Source organism: Apis mellifera, linkage group LG6, assembly GCF_003254395.2.
Source record: "Apis mellifera strain DH4 linkage group LG6, Amel_HAv3.1, whole genome shotgun sequence".
In the NCBI taxonomy this organism is placed as follows: Eukaryota; Metazoa; Arthropoda; class Insecta; order Hymenoptera; family Apidae; genus Apis; species Apis mellifera.
This window is the reverse complement of record NC_037643.1, coordinates 16081258-16104498: the sequence shown is the minus strand read 5'-3', so window position 1 is coordinate 16104498 and position 23241 is coordinate 16081258. Positions and strand designations below refer to the sequence as shown.

Sequence of the window (23241 nt, the reverse complement as noted above, 5' to 3'; positions counted from 1 at the left end):
GCCCTGCCACAGAAGAGCGATGGCGCCGCTGAACGAACTACCGGTTGCAGGAACAGAGGCAGCAGCAGCGGTGGTGACGGCAGTAGCGGCAGCAGTAGCAACAGCACGAGTCGCTCTGCGTTTGCCGTGAAAATTCGCGAGTGGTCCGCGTGACAGTACTCTAGAGGTTACGTTAACAAGCTGAACGATGATGTCAAAGAGTTGGTGCCGCGTGATTCGCGCGAGATCGAACCATTCATCGAATTGTCAGTGAATCATTTCGTTCGCTGTTGCTTTTTTCCTTGTCGTGCGAAACCTCTCTTTCTGTTGGCCAAGAGGGATAATAGGCCGGGCCTATCAGCACAGTAGGAAAATGGCGGCTTGCCTTGCGCGGCGTAAACGACGAGGGGCAACAAGGCTCTTCGTGTAAAGTAACCGAACATAAAAAAAAAATAACCTTTCGTTTCCGTCGATTGTTCGTGGTGTTAAATTGTGTAGTTTGTGTTCAATCATTGACGTGTTGAAAAACGTGAAAACGACAAATAACAGAAAGAGAGAGGGAGAGATAAAAAAAGAGAAAAAGGAGGGACCTCGTTAGCGCGAATACCACGAGTTACGAGATGAGAGCGGGACGCGAGGAGGAACGAAGGGAAAACAACACGAGAAGCGAGTAACGAAGAACCACTGTGCGTTCCGTTTGTGCACGCGTGTGTGCTCGCATGAGAGCGAGCGGCGATCAACGGTGACAAGTGTTCCGTCGACGGGGAACTTCGCCTTAGCCCCACGTCGACAAGAAGATGATATTCCGGGCATCGAGACACCGCCGTGGCTACGTCGATCGCGATCCTCGTGCCGCCGTTTACTGTCGTCGCCATTGAGCTACGGCCGCTTTCGCGAAAATTATTTTTTTCGCGAGAGAACAGTGAGGCCGTGGACAACGGGACGACAACGACGATCACGACGATCACGAGGCGAAAAGTTGGAGGAAGATGAGAGGCGCGTGCGACGGCGGCATAGCGAGTTTTCTCGCTCTGGCGCTCCTCTGTTTATTCCACACGTCATGCCTTGTGGACGGTATGTAATGCTTCTATTACCCGTCAATTTCTCTCTCGCTCGTTCATTCTCTCTTATTACTTCTCTCTTTATATTCTCTATCCCTTTTTCTATCTTCTTTTCGCGAGTTGATTTTCTTTCCCATCCGTATCCGTCCACCTGCCTGTCATTCTTTCTGTCTTCTGTCTCCGATTGTTGTTCCCGCTCTTTCTCTCTTTCTTTTACTTTCCCAACCGCGTAACGTTGCATAAGCAACGCGATACTGTACGCTTATACAGAAGGGCCGATTAATCTTATTCTACGAGGTTCGTCGAGTATGCGGAAGGATATAATCGGCGCAAACTATATAGCTTCTCTCCGTCTCGCAAACAATTGATGTACAAAGATTTCTTTTTTCAGCGTTATTGCTTGCATGTGTGTTAGTCTTTTCTTTCACATATTCTTAACATATCCTTCTCGATTCTTGCTTACATTGATGTTGCTAAACATTATAATCAAAGTGTAGATTTTATAATTATAAAAAACATGTAGGTGTTTTAATAAAATTTAGATTGATTTTTTGAAATTAAATTGACAGAAAAGACAATTGAAGATTTAAACCAGTATTAAAATTAATAAATAGATCAGAATCTTTAATCGTTGTTTCTATTATTGTTATTTATAATGCTGTTTCTGTAGCATACTTAATTAATATAATTGTCGATTAATGATCCGATTAATGAACACACAGGTATTTATTGAATCGATAATTATTATATCTTTGCTGTAAATAAGTCGCTCGAAATAATTAGAGGATTTATACGATTGATTTTATTGATCACATTGGAAACAAGCATATCTAATGTCGCAACGTTTAAGTGACAATTATACGTAAATGTGTCTTTTGTCACGTGGTTTGTGATAGTAACGCTATATAAATAATTTCATAAAAGGAAGCGCGGTATTTATAAAGTTTATAACGAACATTGGTGTTTGAAGATCTATTTTTATATAAATTTTCCAATTATGAAATAGTTGATAGAGAATTATATTTAAATAAATTTATTTGATATGTGAATTAGTTTCTGCTTTAAGTATATTTCCAATGAATATTTTTAATTATAAATAACTCGGATACAATGATTAATTATTTTGATCGTCATTTCTATTCAGTATGATTTTGCACATTATTATTATACACTAGTATAACCAATTAACGAGTACTTTTCCTTATTAAAAGCATTTAATCACTTAACTGAGCATTATTGAATGATAAAGCATTTATTTTCTTATATTCTTAGGTAAGTAAAGCAATTGATTATAGCTCATAATTATAGAAATAAAATTATTATTAAAAAATAATACGATAACTTTGTTACAGAAGATATTTTGCCATATTATTTTAATATAACTAATTATATTAGATACATTGCCAATATAATCATTATAGTCATTTTTTTCAATGTAAAAAATAAATTTAAATTATTTATAGATAATTTTCCGAGTGTTTTATTAAGAAGTATTTAAATAATAATTAAAGTCAAGTTAAAAAAGAAAATCTATTAGGATAAGCAAATAAATGGAGAGAAAAAATTTTCCATCTCGACGAATCGAATCGAATCGAAAATATTTCAAATGTGGATGGAATATTCGTGGGTGAAAAAGAATTCGTGTTATCTCGCAAATCTTTCGTATTTCAATTCGGCCGCCATAATTATTTTTACCGCATAGCTATTTTTCATAACTACGAAGCTGTCGATAAGCCGGTATCTCGCGATTTTGAAATCCAATCGTCTTCGCAAGACGATACGTAATCTTTCGCGTAAGTGGATGGCACGCATGTGTATGCAAATGATTGATTTCTCAACCGTCGAACCACCTCGGGCTACCAGCCTGTTTCTGCCATCAAGTTATTATTATAAACACATTCTTAGCCGCACCGTGGCCTCTTATCTCACCGCTTCGTCGATGCTTAATTAAGATACTTTACGATCAATTTCATTCTGTTTTTTTTCTTTTCTTTTTTCTTTTTTTTTTCCTCTTTCAATATCCTGTTGACCTTTTTCAAGTACGATTTTTCTTTGGAAAAATTATTTTCGTTGGAATGTTCGTGATTTTATATATTCGAGAATTATTTTTTAAGAATAATTTTAATCGTTTTCGATATGTTCGTTCTTCTTCGTTTCTCAATTTAATATTTCCGAAATGGAATTATTTTAGAATTGATTAATTTTTCTTTAAATTTGAAATTATTAATTTTTGAATTTTTTATTTTATCAGAAATATTCTGAATTTTTAATATAGAATTTCTTATATAATTATTTTTTAAATTAGAAAGTATTCAAATATTTAATTTAACATTAATGTTTTGTAATTAATTTTAATTTAATTAATTATTCTGATTCTAAAATTACATTCACTGGAACATTTTATATACGATTTCTGGAATTCCAATAATTTATTTTGTATATTTTAAAAGATTTTTTTTTATTCGAAATCATCAAGTTTCGAATTTTTTTATTTTAAATTCAAATAAATTTTTTATTTTAAATTTGATAATTTTTTAATAATAAATATATTAATTTGTTAATTAATTTCAATCCAAACTAATTGTCCTGATTATAAAATATTACAATTTTACAATAATCATTTCTTTCACAATTTTAAAATTTTACTTCAATATTTCAATAGAAATCGTCGGAATACGAGAGATACGAATGAACGAAGACAGCACAATAAACATAAATCGATATTATTTTATCACGGCGCTTGAATACCGTTTTAAATTTCGCGCTACGTTTATCGCAGCCTCGCGCTTCGATATTTTAAAGCTGTTATCGCCTGAGCAAGTCTTCTCGTGATAAGCGATGACTCTTTTTGTAAATTTTTTTAACATCTTGATATTCGATTAAATATTTTGCAAAACTATTTTTTGGTAAAATTGTAATAATAAAACTAATGGGAATAGGAAATAAAGATTTATAATAATATTAATTAAAAAAAAAATAAATAAATAAATAAATCAAAAATGTTTTAAAATATATTTCCAATTATCTCTAGATTGAAAAACATTCGTTAATTATCTTTATCTCTTGGTGATTCAAACTCGTTCGAATTTATCTCAAACGATTACAAGATCAAAAAAAAACTTCGTCAACATTGATCTGAAACCTATAAAGCACGCCTCGAACTATCTCTCGAAAGATTGAAGGGCCTTGATAATCCGAACAAGTTCATTGAATCATCGCGAGGTCAAGAGTTCTGGCCAATCGTGATCCTTGAACTATTTCGAGGTTAAAAAACATCGATGACTCCCCATTTCGAATTTTAAATTTCTAAAATAGGTTAGGAGACGCGAATCTGCAAACAGAAATTAGATAATCCTTCGAGGACTAAATGTTTCTAGTTATTTTTTTTTTCCAGAGTTTGCTGTCCTTGAGAACTGTATATCCTTTCACGCATTCCAACGATATAACATTATAATAATAATAATGTAGAAGAATTCTGTATATATGAACGTTGAATTATTCTTAGAAATTAAATCCAAGATTACATAATTTATATAGAAAAAAAAAAAAATAATATTAAGTCTCGCTTCGATAGGTCCAAGATTATCTAACATACGTTAAAAAATATAATTAAATTTTTTTCGACGTGTCATTTCTTATTTTCCTCTCTCAAATCTACAAAATTTTTGACAAATTGTAATAAATGTATATAAAAATTCAATTTATGACACATTCGAAGGTACTTTTAGAGGTTAGGTTCAAGATTGTACAACTGTATACAGAAAAATATCGAATTTTCTTTCTACATATTATTTTCTATTCTCTTTTCTTAAAACTAATAAGTTAATATAAGTTTTTGACAATGTTTATTTTTATAATCGCGTTGTGCGTTATTTAAAAGATTCAATTCACGACACCGAATGGGAATTCGAAACGTTGTATTTCCAGCGCCTCGCGCGCATGCGCGTGTGTGTATATACTGTCAGATTATTCGGCCCAGTTTTCACGCAGAAATGTGGACGGTGGTCAGAGCAACGAGAATCGAATCTGTGGCGGTCGTTGGTTGGAGCGTATTGTTATTCCGCGAATACTTGAGACTATTAACGTTCAGCGGAGAGCAGAGAGATAAAACGGTCGTAGGTCGGGAAAAAGGCTGTTGGCATCGCGGCAACGACCTTAACGAGTCTCTAAGCATCTCAGCGACGAACAAAATCCATGGACATGTTATTTCGTGCGAATATGGAAAGAATATCATGGAAGAAAATTACAAAATTATTCGTTTATTAGACAAGTGACGATCGATCAAATATGATTTATCCTCTGATAGGTTTAAATGAAACCAATGATATACGGATATAAAATCTTATTATGATTATTTAAAACACGTTAACATTTGAATTCACGATAGCATATAAATAGTCAACGATTCGAATGTAAACATAATACAAAGTAATATCAATTTCAATGATTACTTAATTATTGATTCTACACTTTTAGTCTGTTTAAAATCAAGTCTGTTCTCTCTCTCTCTCTCTCTCATATACATTATAGCTTCATTAAGATAATAAAATAATTTTTTTTCTATAATCATTGCGATATTTTAATTATACGATAATACTAATTTTTATTTTAATTGATTTATTTTAATTGACTTGAAAAATAATTAGAGATATATTACGTTATTTACGTGCAAATATATTGAAAGATTATCAATAATAAAAAAATTAATTGTTCTATACGTATGTTATTTAAATCCAATATTAAATACAAATATTTCAATTATCGATTATGCCATTTACCATAATCTGATTAGAAAAATGAAAATTTTGCATGTGAATTTATTTTGATGATCAAACTGTTAAATTTTATTAGTATAAATATTTCTATTATTAAATTAATATTGGAGTAAAAAAATTTAGAGAAAAAATTATTCAAATTCAAGTCAGAATTTAATTTTCTTTAATCTAATTAATATAAATTTTCATTTATGTATAAAAGTTTGATCTCTTGAGGAAAGAGAGAGAGAATATCAAGAAAGTTCTAGAAGCTTGTGTCTTTCAATGTAAATAAAGGACATTTGGAATACTTATGAACGAGCTTAATCCAATCCATGGGCAAATGTGTGGTGGTATGCTTACAGGTTTGATTATGGCGTTAGTTTACCTAGTTTTAAGAGGATGATGTCGAGAGCTTACCTAAACAAAGTTGACCCTTGTTGGTTGAGGAATATCAACCAATGTACGATGTAGAAATTATTTTAATTTTTTATAGATACAATTACAGAAATACAAGAAAATTATATTTAAAAAAAAAAGAAATATGAATAAAATAATTGAAGTTTTTTTTTTTTAATTCAAATTCAATAATTATTTTTAATGTAAATTTTTCAAGTTTTAATTTTTATGATTAATTTTTTAGAAGATTAGAAAATAAAATTTCTTTGTTATATTTCATTTAGGTTAGATGAGACCAATTTTATAATTAATGAAGTTATGACTATAATTAGTAATTAAATGAACATAATCCAAGTTGCATGTCTTTGATCTATCACTTTTACTCATCGCATAGATTAAATTAACCTAACCTAACCTAACCTGAAATTTAATTAATTCTCGCATAAAACATTTATATCATTCTTCCATATCGAATATATGAAGATAGGTTATTAACCTAACCTAAATTGTATTATTACATTTTCCTTTTTTCACGTGAATAATATAAGACACTTTAATTATCAAAATGAAATAAAATTTTTTTAACCTAACCTAATCTATTCAATTCAACTTAACCTATATATTCCTTGGATTTTTTTTTTCATACTTGCAGGTAATAAAGATACCTTATTTATCATCTTGCGCAAAATGAAATCGATTTGAATTTTATAATATATAAGATATTTTAATTAAAATCTTATGAATATTTAGAATTTGTTTCTAAGATATTTAATTATTGCCACTTGACATTTTTCGCTTATTTTGGCGGGAGATTTGTAAGAAACATAATAGTTTTTTTGGTGGAAAAACTAAAAAAAAATACCCGAGGAAGGAAAGTTTTGGACATGTTTACCGCAATTTGTAAGCAGACTGGCGTGGCTAAAACCGTGAATACGGAACCATTACGCTTAATGTAGTTTGTAAGCAGTCTGGTAACATACTCCACGATTACGGAACTAGTCTACTTAATTTTAAGAAAATAACGATCCTGCTGTTACTTGTCTAAACACGTTCAACCATTTATCACGCCAATTTTATTCAATTGGTCATTTTGTGTCTAGAGATGATTTTGTAAATTAATTCTTAAAATTAGAATTTTTTTTTATTCGATAAAAATTAATTTAATTGCTTTCCATTTTTAAAATTACACAATTATTAAAAGATTTTCTGTTTCGTAGAAATTGAAATCTTTGAAAGTTTCTATTACGTGTAATTCTATTTTTTTTTTTTAAAAAAAGTATGCTCAATATTTTGAACAATTTTAAATGTCGAAATAGTAAACACATTTGAATTGAAGAATTGCACGAATTTGCAGTATTTTATCGATTAAAGATTAAAAATAAAAATATTTAAATGCAAAAAGAAAAATAAACATGCAACTATTGAACTTTGATGCGATATCTATTATTAAAATGATGTACGATAAACGTAAAGTTAAAATTTATGGCTATTGTTTAACAATTTTATTTTTAAACGATCCAATTTTCTTGTGTTAATTTACAAATTTCAATTTCCTATAAATGCATAAATATTTACAAATTTAATTATTTATGACGTGATATTAAAAGAATAAATGTTAATATTTCAAAATATTGTATAATTCGTAATAATTAAGGAATATACAGAATCAAATTTGAAATAAAAAATTATTGTGCATTCAATGCCTCGAAAAAAAGCTATGTATACTAAGAAATCAAAATTTCGTGAAAAAATCAATTTTAAATAATCGTAGATAAATCTAGTGAATAATTGAAGTCATTTTATAGGTCGAGAAAATATTCTAAAATTTTTAAATTAAATTTTATGTTCCACAAATGTAATTATATAAAAAAAAAAACGACAAATGAACTTAAATCAATATTATAAATGTTATTCTAATTAAAATTTTTTTTTGTCCACTTCAATTTCTCGATAATTTTTTTTCTCTTTTCCATCATTGGCTTACAACATTGTGCATCAAAGTAACGTAGCGACCTCTGTACTGTAGCTTATATTCACGCATGTATCCGGTCTCATGAATGCAGAATTCGAGATCAGTCCTCTACGTGGCCATACTGTTGAATCGTAAATTAGGTCTAAATACAAATCGCGCGATGGCTACGCGACCAATCACGAATCTCCGCTATCGAATAAATTACACGGCGAACGGGTCTCGTTACAGCGTTATTGCTTGGCCAACAATTCCTCCAGCGTTAATCTCCGGAAGGTAATTGATAGAGAATATCGCGAAGGGATCGGTTGATCTGTGTCTAGTTAGTTTTGGCCATCTTGTCTTCCATAATGCCTAACCTAGTCACGCGTGTCACTAGATGGCAGTCGAAAATTTCGTGGTTTGGGTGATCATCGCAAGTAAATATTTTTATCATAGTTTCGATAGTTTTTAAACGAATAAAAGACTAAAATGTTTTGTTGAAATGTGAGACGATATAATAATATGAAAAAAATTGTATTTGTATGTAACTTTGTTTCCATTCGAGTATTTTTCTAATTCTGCATTTTATCTTCACGATGATAAAATTTTGTCATCGAATAGAGATATTAATGTGGTGGTGAGAAATTTAATGTGTTTAGATTTAATTAATTGAATATTGTAACAAATATGTGACGATCTTGTTCAAAAGTGATTAATTTTTTTCTCGCAAAAGAATAACGAATATAACCTCAAAATAATCTATCTACATGCTAAAGTGAAATATGTATGCCATTTAGATACGGGTCTCTTGTGCATGGATGCTCGATGCGATGTGAAATTATGCAGAACGGCGTTAAATACTCGCATTTAATATCGCCACGTACGGGTGGAATTCTCGTTTCGTTGATGTTTTGTTACCCGTTTGCCGTTTAACTCGATTATAGTTGTTCTCGGTGCGGTGAGTTTGCGCAGAATAGTCATTCTCTCCCCACAAAAGCAGTTCGCGATGAAAGTTTCTCGTAACATTTGCCTTACTTTGATCCGTATTCGGTCTATGTACATATATATATATATATATACATGATACTATGTCGATTAATATCGTGTATGTAAAACAGTATTATTTTAATCTTTGAACTTTATGAATGGAGAAATAATCGCGGAAAATTAAGTGACAATGAGGTTAGAATTCTTTTTTTGAAAACTTTTTTCAAGGATAAAACTATCGGAATGAAAATATTGACGTATTTATTAATAAGATTATAAATGTAAATACGTGTGTATGACGAAATGAAAAAAGTTTCTAATCTGTTTTAAACACTTTGACTTATGATAGCCGGTACAAGATACAATTTCGATCAGGGAAAAAAAGATATATTTTCGATTATTTTTGCTGAGGGCAGCGCGCCTATAAAAGAAGAAAAGTGCGTCAAAGAATTTATTCGTACGCGAATGTAAATATTTTTGTATTATAACAAATTGTTTATTTTTCTTTGAAGCTTCATTTATATAACATCGTGTTTTTCTTGCATAATAAAGTTATCATCAAAGAATTTTTCCAATTTTTCATTTTCGAATCATTGTTTTTAAAATTATTTTTCATAATTGAATTAAAAATTTTTGAACTTAGAATTTATTTCATCATCAATCATTACCGACAATACACCTATACAATTTATACTCGGAACAAGGTCTAGCACCAAATTTTTTCCCACATGCTCAAAGAAACGTGTTCTCTCCCTCTTTCTCTTACCTTTCGTAGCTTCGATGAAAGGATTAAAAATCCACTAGGGGCTAGACATCCATGCTGTACCAAGAACGGATCTCTTTCGAATTTACACAGAGCTCGTTCGCTACGAATCTTTCTGGCCACAGGAAGGACCCCGTAGCGGTGGATCTCGTGGGCGCGCAAAAAACGCTTTATTGGGCTCGACGAATTCCATACACAGGTATATTTCCTCGAGTTTCGTGGCCCCTCAGTGTCTGCGTATTCACGCGGAGAGAGAGGTGGGTTCGGCCCGCAACAGACCATTCGATGTGGGCGTGCGCTAATGACTTGAATTAAACTCGTTTCGTCAAGTCGTACCACCTCTCCAAAACCATGTGTTCTGCTTACATAGCGCGGAGAAATATTACCAAATTATTTCCTCGAATCGATCCTTTTTTTTTTTTCCAGTTTTTTTCCTTTACAAACTAGTTCTTCGGTTAAATATATATAGTTATAAATACGATCCACGTAAGGTAGAAATTTTTGCGAATATTTCGAAAGATCTAATTATAAATATTTATATATATATATTTAGTAAATTGTTTTATATTAATTGAATTTTTTTTTAGTATTTTTTATTTTTATTCCTTTTGAAGTGAATTTTGTTAAAATCGAACAACGCAAAATTTCTAACCAAAGAACTTTAACATCGGTGTTATCGAGGTTCTTGATGTGCTATTATCTCGGTATACACCTGACCAGGTTCGAGTGGAAAAAAATATAGTGCGATCGAAATGGTGTGCGTCATCAAGCGCGTGATAAATTACCGAAAGAAATAATGTTGCCATCATTTTTCTTCATAATTGCATTGCACTCAAGGCGATTCCTTTTTTTTGCCTAACTTATTAGTATAATCGTATTGCTTCGCAACTTTGTATACTCGATCCATTTAAATAGTTGCGTAAACATATTCGAATCTTTTTCCTATCGAATTAATATCTTGCAAGGAATACATTTATTTTTTTCTTTTCAATTGTTCAAACTTTATTATAATTATAATAGAATTAATTTGTACTTCAATTGTTTGTAATATAGATTTTTGAATATATTTGAAAATTCTTACCATTTATAAATAAAAAAATGAAGTGTACTCAAGTATATTTTATATATTCCCTGTACATTTGCACGATACTACTCGACATTCTCGTTATCCTTGATAGAATTTTTTATTATTTTTTTTTTTTTTTTCACTTATCTATTTTTCAGGACTGAAGTGTTACTGCGATATTTGCACGGAGACCAATCACACGTGCGAAACTGATGGCTATTGCTTCGCCAGCACCAGCTTGGAGAACGATGTGACCACATACGCTAAGAGGTAACGTATTCGCATGAATATTTTTAGTCAACAAAATAATTATTCACCACGAAAAAGAAAATATATATATTATTCTCTCGATTCATCGTTTTCCAACCGATCAAATTTCTTATTTAGCATCTCGTTCTCACTCGAGTCTACCAAGTCGGTGATTTAGAACCGGTTCTTTCAGCGCAACGATGATATTTCGATGTTTACGAATCGATTAGACGGTTGTACCGCGTGAAGTTGGCCGCGGGACGTTCGAATTGTCATACGTTCGCACGAAAATATTCGAGAGGACAACAACGGATATACAGAAACAGATAGGTTATACGATAAATATTTAAAAATAATATATCATCCCTCCTAATTTGTATACAGGTTTAATTTAATATCAATTTATTATTCTACGCATAATTTAGTATAGATATTTCCCAAATATTTATCCATGAATTTGTATCCGCTTTTAATCATACGGATACATCATTGTTTGTATATTCGCCTGTGTACATAACGAATACATAACAAAAGAACAGTATATTCGATTATATATATATATATTAAATTTCTATTTATGAAATGGAAATATATATCCGTCCAATAAATATCACCGATATTACGAATAACGTGATAAATGCGTATAGATATTTATTTCATCGAACGATAATTAATTTTGTAGAAATAAAATAAGATTCGTTATCTCGAAATAGAATAATATTCGTGATTATCGCGTTGACGTAGCAACGACGATACGACGTAAAAATGATGTTCGAACTTAATTTCAGCGTTAATTGAACGTTATGAAGGGGGGAGGGGAGGGGAAGGTAAATCATGAGCATTGCAATAAAACGAGCGGCATGGAAACGGTGTTATTTCTTGTTATCGCGTATCCTCCGTGAAACGTATCGCGTAAAACCGTACGAAAATATGCGAGATAACGATTATCGTTCTTACATAATTACCGGTTTTAAATTACCGAGTCGAGTTTTTTTATATTCGAATATCGCGTAATAATCGATGGATTCGTTGTAAAAAAAATTTTTGAATTAGAATTCTCCGAATGTGTGAAAAAAAAAAATGAAATAAAGTAGCTTTGGAAAATTTCGAAGTTCATTTCTTTTTTTTTTTATCAATTGTGAATTTAAATTTTAAGCGATATATCGATACTCGATATTGAACAATTGAAAATTCGAAAATTTAAATATTCAAAATTGTTGGAGAAAAAAATTTTCTTGTTTTAATCGAGTATTTTTTAAACAATTTTGGAAAATTAAAAATATTAAAATATTCCGTAATAAAAAAAAAATATGTTATTTCGGGTAATCAAAATAATTCTGATTTCCTTTGCAGTCCGATTCCATTCGGTTACCGATCGATTCCCTCATTGTAGTTTCCAGGAACGTTTTAGCCGCTTTTTTCAGTTGGCCCTACTGGGCATGATTAGCGCATGTTTCGGCAGTTTCGACGGAAACGAATTATTGTTGTCGGCCGGTGGTCGCGTTGGTAACGCTTCAACGTGCCTATTCTCGCGTCCAATTCTTCGTTACAAACTGAACAGAAATTTCGAGAAGTTTCGTGAACACCACTATATATCTTGTGATCTATATTCCACTTGATCTTTTTTTTTTTTTTTTTCTTTTCAGTTCATTCTTTATTTCTTGATTCAAGGGCGTGGGGGTAGCCATATGTATTATATTTATCGAAATAAAATTCTAGTAGTAACAATATATGACAGAATATCTATTGTGCATTTTATTTCAAAGAATAATCATTATTGTTTCTCAGTAATACTTTTCTTTTTTTTCTTGTGGCAAGACTTCGTTAATCGATTCCGTTTCCTTCGTGATGAACAAGAAAGATCCGTTACTATTCAATAGAGAATTCAAAGGTTCTCATTGGTATGGAAAAATTGTTGAAACGTTGTATTGGTCTTTGACTCTGCAGACTAAGAAACTTTCTTTATTATCGACGAGGATCTGAGCCGTCTGATAGGTAAAACTTGTTATTATGGTTCGGATAATACAAAGAATGAAATAATATTTGAACATTACGTTAACAAATCGAATATATTTATTATACGATATTTATCGATATTTGATGCATTAATTTTCCTATTATTGCCCATATGGCAATTTAACGATGTGTGTTGTATGCACGAGATGCGATACGATACGCAGTTTCGAAATCAAACGAAATCGACCGAGACGATCTACGATAGTCTGAGGTCGCAGACGTGCGGACGGGGCCTAAATGTTTAATGCGCCAGACGGATAATTCGGATAATTCAGCCGGAGATCGTATCGAAAATAGCACGACCGAGATTATTTGATTGGTCGAGACGTGAAAGCGGCACGAGACAATTTCCTGCTATATCGACCGATTAAGTGACACGATTAATCCGCATCAAATTTTACACGCTTCGTCTTTCTTTTCCAACATCGAGTTTTTACGAACACTTACGCCATATTCTCCGCTAAAATGAAAGATAATAGATATACAATGGCGTGCAAATATTTTTCGTTCTATATTTATCCAAAAGAAAAAAAGGAAAATATCGCGTGAAATATCCTCGAAATTTATTTTCAATATCAATTTAATTATTCGAACGATACGACAGCTTCGTGATGAATTCAACGAACGGGTCGTGAAATAATAGTGAAATTTGCTCGCATCTGAAAAGATTAGTCGGTTGAAAAGAGGAAAGGTCGGTAAAATCGCACGTTCACGGTAGACGGTGGTGAGCGAACTGTTGAAATTAAACGTGGCATTGTGATGTTGTGAAAGGTGCCTCGACCGAAAGCAATGGTTCCCACCGGAAGAACCGCAGTCCTGCAACAGAAAGCGGGGTATCTATCGGTCCAGCATCTGCTGTGATAAAGAGTACTGCAACAAGAATATAACTCTGGAGTTACTATCTCCCAACTCGCCTGAATTATCCTCAGGTATTCTTTTCGCTGTTTTCGCGAACAGCAAAACATTCCCTACCACCTACGTGTTTTTCGTTTTACTTTTCTCTCTTTTTTTTTTTCTCTCCATTCGTTCTAATCTTTCGTGCTTTTCTTTTTCATCTTTGATACTTTTTTTTTTTTTTTTTTTTTTTTTTTAAGGTTAGTAGGAAATAAGAGATGGATGGTAATAATTTTACAATAAAAAATCGATTTTATATTATTTTTATATTAACGTTTAATAATAAATTCACAAGCTAAATCATTCGATGGTGAAAAAGATAATTCGATTCAAATATATTTATTATATTCATATAATAATTCATTTTTCGTTACATTTTATATTTAAACAATCGAGAAATTATTTATATCGAAAGAAATATTTATTATAAGATGTTTTAAAGAATTTAAAAAAAATAAATAATCGATCGATTATTATTTAATTAGATAATAAAAGAAAAAGAATAAAATAAATTCGAGAAACGAAATAATACTATTCATTTACTTCCTATCAACCTAACGATATTAATAGTTTTTTCCCCTTTCTCTTTGTTTCTTTTCTTGTTTTTGTTAACACATTCGACTTATTGAATCCCGTAATAATAATAATAAGAACGCAAATAGAAGCGTGAGAACAAGCGTGTGCCCTGCTACAAAACAAGTAAGCAAACATATTAATCCGCAACATGTACACGAGTTCCCGATAGGACGCATGCGCAGATTCGGCGTGCCGCGCGAGTTTTATAAATCGATGCCGGGCTAAATTGCAAAATGATTCGCGTAATGTCCGTTTCGGGTGTGGTTTACCAGATTAGGGAAAATATTTCTTGCAATTTAATCGGAATTCTTTTTTACAACGATTGGTGTAATAAAAAAAAAAATTGTTATCGAACAATATTTGCCGTGATATTTCGAACGAATAGATCGAGAAAAAAAAAACGCGCGTTCAAAAGAAACGAACCTTTTACTTCTTAAGCGCTTCTTAAGCGTAATTATCGAATTGTTCCATTGAATTGGAACGAGAATTCTGCTCGTTTTCTATGGGATAGCAAGAATTATGGTTTATTGTTTACGATTCATTGTTTATTATAACGTAATAGAATTAATTTTGTTATTATTATATTCTAATCCAATTTCGCACGATTCGAAGAAAGTTTAATCTAAGCATAATTTTCTGCTACATTACGTATGTAATATGTCCTAACTAATCTACTCGTTATCAACTAGCAACTTAATGAGTATTATTTCCAAGTATTCTCGTGTATCTACTATAATAAATAAAGTAGAATATTCTTCACACAATATCCAAAAATTTTCATAATAATTCAATTTCGAAAAATTACCGAACGTGTGAAAAAAATGTTTAAAACGTTTTAATAAATATTTTTGAAGATATAATAAAATTTTGAAATGGAGGAAAAAGAGCAGAACTCTTCCAATTTAGCTAATACAGTTCGATTTCATCGTGGATTGTTTTACCGGTTATAACTTTCACCATAATTTGCGGTTTTAATCGATTCTTCCCCCACTCTTCGACCATGAGCGCGCACGAAACTCTTCTACACGAAATTACAAAGCTCTTTATTATATCTCTTCTCCGTCTCTTTTTCTATAATCATCGAGAATCGAGAATCGTTTTCATGGAAATATTTTTCCATTCGACCATTTGTCTACGTATGACTGCCAACGCTCCGATGGGCACGTTCCTTCTTCTTATAGCTAACCATGAAAACAGGCGCAATAACGAACTTCCTAACGAGATCATTAACTGCATTCCTTGCGGTCGTAGTACGGCATATCGTATTGCCCGTGTTTCTTTCTCCCTCTCTCCTACTCTTCCCCTTCCACTACTCCTGTAGCTCCTCTTCCTTCTCCCCACTCCCCTCTTTATCTATCCCGTATTTGGCGTTCTGCCGCTTCTAATTCGCGAATATATTCCCTTACACGTTCAACTAGCCACGGGGTCTGTGCCGGATTAAAATTTCACCGCGGATTAAAAATATCGCTGGACCGACTCCTCCTCCTCCTTCTCCTCTTCAGAATCACTTGAACCTCTTCGGCTTTCGTGCCTCATATTTTACGTTTGTTAACGCTCGTTCAGATAGCACGAATCGTGCTTATATGATATGCGAGTTAACATTAGAGAGAGATCGTATTTCCTTCTATCGCGAATCAAATTTTATACAGCTGAATTTAATGCGATTTTTTAACGTGATCAGATGAACTAATATCTTACGATAGTTCGAAAAAGCGAAACTTTCAAGCAATGTTCGGTAATGGTAATGTAGAGGGCCAAGACTAGCAAATAGTGGGGATAGTCCGTGGTCCAATAGGCGGTCAGATTTGCGATCGTGTAACCGAATTCTATTGGTCGTATATACAGTATTATCTACCAATCAACTTTCGTTGGAAACTACGTCCGTTTTTACATAGCCTTCAAGTTAAATCAGCTGCGAATGAAACTTTTCATCCGCGTCGATTCTTAAAAATATCCGCAAAGTCATTTTAAAAAGAAACTATTCGAAGAGGAGAGGAGATCGATGTTTGGACGGTGACGTAAAATTTTCTCATACTTCCATCTGAGGCTAGTTCGTGTATGTGCGCTCGGTAAGATTAGGTTAGGCAAGTGCGAAACTATACGTTATGAAAGGTAAACTGCACGTAAGGATGAGTTACGTGAATCTAGAAGTAGGGAAAAGTGGAATCGTAATGTTGCCTAATAACGAGTTTGTTCCTCTCATGGATGCTTGGATGCTTCAATTGCGACCATCTATTATTTATTATTATTTTTTTTTAATATAAATATTATTTATCGAATGGAAAAATAATTAATGATTTTAAGATAAGAAAAGATTATGTAATTAGAGAAATTTTCTTTTAATATCTCCTGAATTGACAATTAATATATATATATATTTTTTTATTTTGGGATCATTTCATTTCTATTATTTTGATTTTATGCATGAGAAATTACATAATTATTTTTTAATTTGTTTTTTAATATTATACAAAATTATTATGTACTTTGTATAAATAATAATTTTTAAACAAGTAATAACGGATAATTGATAATAATTATTATATTTATATTTATAACATAAATGAATGAATTCATAAATATATATGAAAAAAAAGTTATATTTTATTACGAGCATCCATATTCATTAGAGAAATGAATTTAAAAAAATCGCACAAATTGAAAATCAATTTTTTTCCATATAAAATTGTAATTTATTGAAAAAATTATTTTCATTTATCTTTATCCTCTCGTCCTGCTTTCTCTTACTTTCTTCTAACTTTTACACCGATTACTTTTCATACGATATATCGCGTTGTAACACGTATCGCGTGGTAATCGATTATCGATCGAATACAGATCCCTTGGCGCTAAATTCAAGAGGGTGTATCGAATCCCAAGAATGGACTCGCGACAAGATGTTTCATATTTCGAGAAACATACGAGGTCGAATGGAAGAAATATTTTATACGACCTAACCTCTTTCGAAACTATTACTTTATCTCGATAAATCGAATCTAAAACTTACGATAATTAATATTTAAAAATAACTTAAATATTTTTTATATATAATTTAACACATAACTTAAATTTCAACGAATTATAATTGAAAAATTATATTATCGTAAATATTTAATCAAATATTATAAATATAACGAAACAGATGTTACGCTTTTAAAAATTTTCATTAAAAAAATATATATTGAATATTTAGACAAGTTTAGCTAAGCATAAAACAAACAGATACACGATCATCTGCGATTTCACGCGTACGTGCTCGCGTGCGCGTTCGAATTACCGCTCGTTGTGGATTACCTTGAGGTTCGTTCCGCAACGAATCCCGATCCTTCAACACCAGCGTATTTCTTTTCCAATTTTCGTCTCCACTACGTTTTTACTTTTATTTATTTATTTTTTTTTCTCTATGAAAATTTAAAAATTTATTTTGTAGAATCTCCATATTTGAACAACCTTGACTAACAAACATCTCACCGCATCCGTGATGATGATGATGATGATGATGATGATGATGATGATGATGATGATGATGATGATGACGATCGTTTGCCTCTTAACTGCCTCCATTTTTTTTTCCTACTAGATTTTTTTTTTTTTATTTTGTTTTATTTTTATTTTTTCATTCTGGTGTGTTCAAGAGAGTTTCGTTTTGTGCCTGCTTTTTTAGCAATTCAGATTTTTAACTTTCGACTTAAAGGAGAGAATCCCCTTTTCGACGTGACCGCCCCCCCTCCGCCATTTCTTATTTCAAATCGATCAACGACGAAAACCGCTGTGCCAAGCGCGGTTAAAAAGATAAGCAAACAACGTGGCGTACATTTTTTATTATTATATACCGATATTTTTTAATCACATGTTTTTCTCTTTGTTCTCCTATTTTTTTCTTTTGTTTTTTCTTTTCTTTTCTTTTCTTTTTTATTGTTCTCTCCCTTTAACGCTCGACGACGCTCGCGAGAGAAATAATGGGATTTCAGGAACGACTAGGATCCGCTACAACTGGCTACCCCCACATGTCAGGTATCTCAAACGAGTGTTGAGTTGCACGGTGTTCGACGATTGTTTTCCCCCCCTCCCTTTTTTTTCAATTCTTTAACAACTTTCCACCAGTTCACACCGTTTTGAATAATCTCTTTTCTCTTCTTTTATTTCTCTTTTCTATTCCCTTTCTTTCTATTTTCTTTATCTCTTTTTCTCACGTTGAAGTTTGCTCGAGTTTTTTTTGTTTAGCGAGCCCGTGTCGGTATCCACCTGTTTTATCGATCGAACGATTCGGCGTGAAAATTTTCACGCGCGCGCGTGTTCGTTTCTTTCGTTTCTTCAGCCAATTCCGTGGTATCGTGCGCACAGGTGTGTATTTACCATTGAGAGCGGTTTTTTTTTTTCTTTTCTTTTCTTTTTTTATGCACGCCCGGTTGTTTGTTCGTTCTGCGAAGATTCGAGGATATACGAGACGGTCACGTTACCACGGAATGATCGAGTCTCGATCGAGTGTGAAGGATACGAGCATAATTGCGGTGGAACGATGAAGTTTATGACGCGGCCGTATCGTTTCTTCGTTCTTTTTTTATCTCTCCTCTTGAATATCGAACGGAACGATGCCATAATTTTATGATAAAATTTTTTTTTCTCCCGTTCTTATTATTTTTCTTTTTTAAATATTATTAGAATAAATGGATTTTTTTTTTTAGAATTATTGAAAATATTCTTTAATAAAATTAATATTTAATATTTCATTGTGACATCGGTTAATCAGATAATAGATTCTTAGCGTTTAAATTAAGAAGAGGCAAGGTAATGAATTTTGATTTTTTTTTTTTTTTGTACATTTGAACGAAATTTGCTGTAATATATTTCTTTCATTGTCGATGTTTATAAATAATTTTTTCGGCGCGTTTTTTCCCTCCTCCTTGAGTGGATGTTGCCTCTTTCGTTACGTTCCCAAACGGGGATAGATATTTATAGATAATGATTTCACCGTTGTTGAATGTTTCATGACTTCATTGTTATGCAATCTTTAAATCTTCGTTTATCAAATCGAGTAAAGGAGTTATTACGAAGAATTTATTTCTCGAAATATCCCTTGTTTCTCTTACCCCGCTCTTTAATTTTCTGTGTTTAATTTAAGAAAAGGAGGCCACGAGGCGCGGACAACTGGAATAAAAATAGAAGAAGTCAAACATTCGTTATTTTATTCAGTATTATAAATTTTCATCGTTCTATCGCTAAATTTTAATACCGCGAATTTTTAAAAATAACAGTATTATAATACATAATACAAATACAAAGATCGGAAAGATTCTCTCATTCAAAATAAAACGAAAATATGGAATAAAATTTTTTTTCACATTCGAGCGTAATCGAGTATTTTTCGAGTACACGTAGAACGAGAGATAATACGAAAGATATTCGATAAAAGTTTTGAATACTTTTCGAGAAAATCGAAATTGAACGCGTACAGTGTGAAGAAATCGATTAATTTTCAATTTCGATTCTACCGAAAGCTAATTCTCAAGTGAAAATATATATTCTACATTTATTATGCATTCAAAAAAAAAATTGATCGAAAACGAATTGTAATTTCTTTCTTTCTTTTTATTCTTAATTTTCGTTCCAATTTCGAATTCACAGAATCTCTCTAATTTTTCTTTGAACCGCCCAAATATATATACACCGCGTGTATTCCGTATAACTTATCGCCATTGATATTCTCTCACGAAGTAACCTCGAGCGCCCCCTTTAAAACGCGGTCCAAACAGCACGAACTATTCTCTCCCCCCCCCCCCTCCCCGCTCCCCCCTCGCCGAACGAGGTTACGCGTTGGTTTGTCTCTCTCTTCCTCTGTTCTCTCTCTGTCTGTCTATCTCTCTCTCTCTCTCTCTCTCCATCTATCTCTATCTCTCTCTCTCTCTCCCTCCTTTTGTTTTTTTTGTATTCTGAAAATGGTGCAAACTCGGCTTGAAGGTGCGTGAATAAACAGCTGTCGTCGTCGCAGCCCGAGCCGCTCATCTTCTGCATGACGAGCGACTCGCGAAACACGACCTTTGTCATCGAGTGCTGCAAAGAGGATTTTTGCAATCGGGATCTGAAACCCCAGCTCCACCCTCGCAACAAAGGTACAGTGAAACTGGTTACCTGGAAGTAGCGGAAAAACTCTGCAGGTGGCTCAGGCTTTTGCTGCAGCTCTATATATATATATATATATATATATACATATGTGTGTATATACATATATGTATATGTATATTTTTTGCCTTTCTCTGTCACATTCTTCTATCTTCCTTTATCGCAGCTACATTCTTTCACCACTTCTCTTTCTGCCCGCTAATTTTCCCTACTTGTATCTGCAGACATTGATTTTTAATATATTATATGTATATATATGTATAAATATGTATTAATATGTATTACATTATATATATATATATATATATATGTATGTGTAAATATGTTGTATAATAATGTCGGAGAGCATCTTGTTAATTAAAGTACCCAATTGAATTTTCATGCTGTTGATTCATCCACTCGTTTTTCCATCGTTGCTTCTACTTCTTTATGTAATTATTATCCGTCCATTTCCTATTCCAATCCCTCAACACGCAATTATAACAAGCAGAGAAAACGCTCAGAGCACATTTAGATCGCATCGTAGCTCGTGCCTAGTCAATCTCTTTCACTCTCCTCATCATTGTGGATATTATAGTATTATATGCAGTGATGGCAAGAATGAACGTTAACGATATAACCGCCATATATTATTTCGTTGTATGTGTATTTACTTGTGTACAGAGTAATCTGAAAAATAATCGGATAATTTAGATGTATATATAAAAAAACGTATTTTATAAATATAAGTTTATAAAATGAATCTAAGAATGGATGGTTTTTATTTTTTTATGAAAATATTCTTCTGTATATTTTGAATATTCTATTCGTATTTTAAGATCAATTTGATAGAGATAGAGATAGTATATCAATAAGATATCTTCTATTTATTTCGATAGTTGATAATAAATTATTCGATCCTTTCTTTCAGACTACATCTGAAAATGAAATAACTCTGTATGCATAGTTTTTATATCGATATGTACGCTTGCCAATATACGCTATATATATATATATACATTCATGTCTCTCTCATGCACATATTACCACCAATTTGCTGATAATGGCCGTTGCTCTTTTTCCATCACGTTCAGTTCAATTATATATCTTTAGATCCGTGTACTATGAGTGACGAAAATATTTTATGTTTGTTTAAACTTAATTCTTTATCCTTTAATAATTTCTGGATGCAATAAATTCTTTTATACCGAATATTTACAACTATTATAAATTCACATACATGTATGAATAAGTTAGAAAATTTATCATATTCGACAATTTTTTAACGCTAATTATGATACAATATTTACACATCAATCAAATAAATTTCATGCTTGATATTGATACCGATATACAACTTAAAATACTTCATTAGAAGCTTATTTCTTCCTCAAATATACATGAAATATCAAATTCAATATAAAATTGAAACGATTCGAATTTAATTTTTCCAGTGAATATTTTCGTTACTTGTAAATTACTCGCAATTATACATTTAGCTCGAATATCAGGATGTTACATATATATTACGTACGTGGCGTGTACATCCTATGAGTAGAGAGCGCCACGGTATAACGCACTACTTACACTCGAATTCGCGTTTCTCTTTCTCATTCCAGTTCGCTCTGTGTTACGGCCGATAAAGCACGATATAGTATACCGGACCGTGTCACCTCGTACCTCCCTTTCTCAGCGCGATGCCACATCACAGCCACTTTTCCTTCTCGTTCCTCGCGCATCCATATTCGCGCAATGCGTTCACTTCCGTTCGAACGGCCGGAAGCGCAATACTTAACCTGTTCTTAAGCTGTTCGCTGTTTCTCGTGGATTTTTATTCGATAACGATGAACGTGTACTTACTTGATACATGTATGTTAGCTTCTCCACCCGATTTAAAGTACACGTGTATGAATATATTGCTTAGTAAAGAAAATATTCATATTTAATTTTTTATTCGAATATTTTTTAATGAATAATTTTTATATGAAATTTTATAGGAATTTTTTTTTTTTTTAATGAATATACTGTTTTAAGAAGACGAAATCAAGTTTTTTAAAACATTTTTTGTCTTTTTGAATATAACTTTGTAACCTAACCAAGCAAAATTATATTCAAAGAATGAAAAAAATGTTAAAACTTTAAGAGCTGTTTTAAAAACGTTAAAAAAATTTTTCGTCAATAAATATATTGCTTGATACGAAGAATTTATTACATTCTACATTATATATACATTTTATTAAAACCAAAATAACACTGTTATTTTATTATATAATTGTCAGCTTAGAAGAGGTTAACATAAAAAAGATTTTCAAACGAATTTTATTTAGGTACATTTCCTTCTATTTCCTCTCTTTCTTTTCCCTCCCATCCATTTTTTTTTTAATTGCAGCACAGCCGGTTAAAAAATATAATATTTTTTTTTTACTTCGTTTATCATTTGATCAATA

General features: G+C 32.0%; 1 protein-coding gene and 1 long non-coding RNA gene across 13 annotated transcripts in view; one reads left to right on the top strand and one right to left on the bottom strand.

The window, feature by feature from the left end:
* Window positions 1–17: 17 nt before the first annotated feature.
* The window catches only part of LOC550930 (TGF-beta receptor type-1), a 38671-nt gene continuing 15447 nt past the window's right edge, over window positions 18–23241 (top strand). Inside the window, exons 1-5 of one of the 12 annotated variants that reach the window (XM_026441453.1) lie at window positions 18–1053; window positions 11119–11230; window positions 13997–14154; window positions 18667–18709; window positions 20654–20805. In XM_026441453.1, the coding sequence (XP_026297238.1) occupies window positions 969–1053; window positions 11119–11230; window positions 13997–14154; window positions 18667–18709; window positions 20654–20805 (550 nt within the window). In that variant the 5' untranslated portion in view covers window positions 18–968. Of the gene's footprint in view, window positions 1054–8497; window positions 8582–9893; window positions 10094–11118; window positions 11231–13996; window positions 14155–18666; window positions 18710–20653; window positions 20806–23241 lie in introns of those variants that run through there. The other 11 variants (XM_026441454.1, XM_026441451.1, XM_026441452.1 and 8 more) reach the window with 11 other exon arrangements.
* Window positions 19064–22966, bottom strand: LOC107964608. The gene is made up of 4 exons (XR_001703435.2): window positions 22329–22966; window positions 21182–21484; window positions 20825–21033; window positions 19064–19843 (listed from the first exon to the last, which is right to left on the bottom strand). It is a non-coding gene; the product is annotated as an uncharacterized LOC107964608 (long non-coding RNA).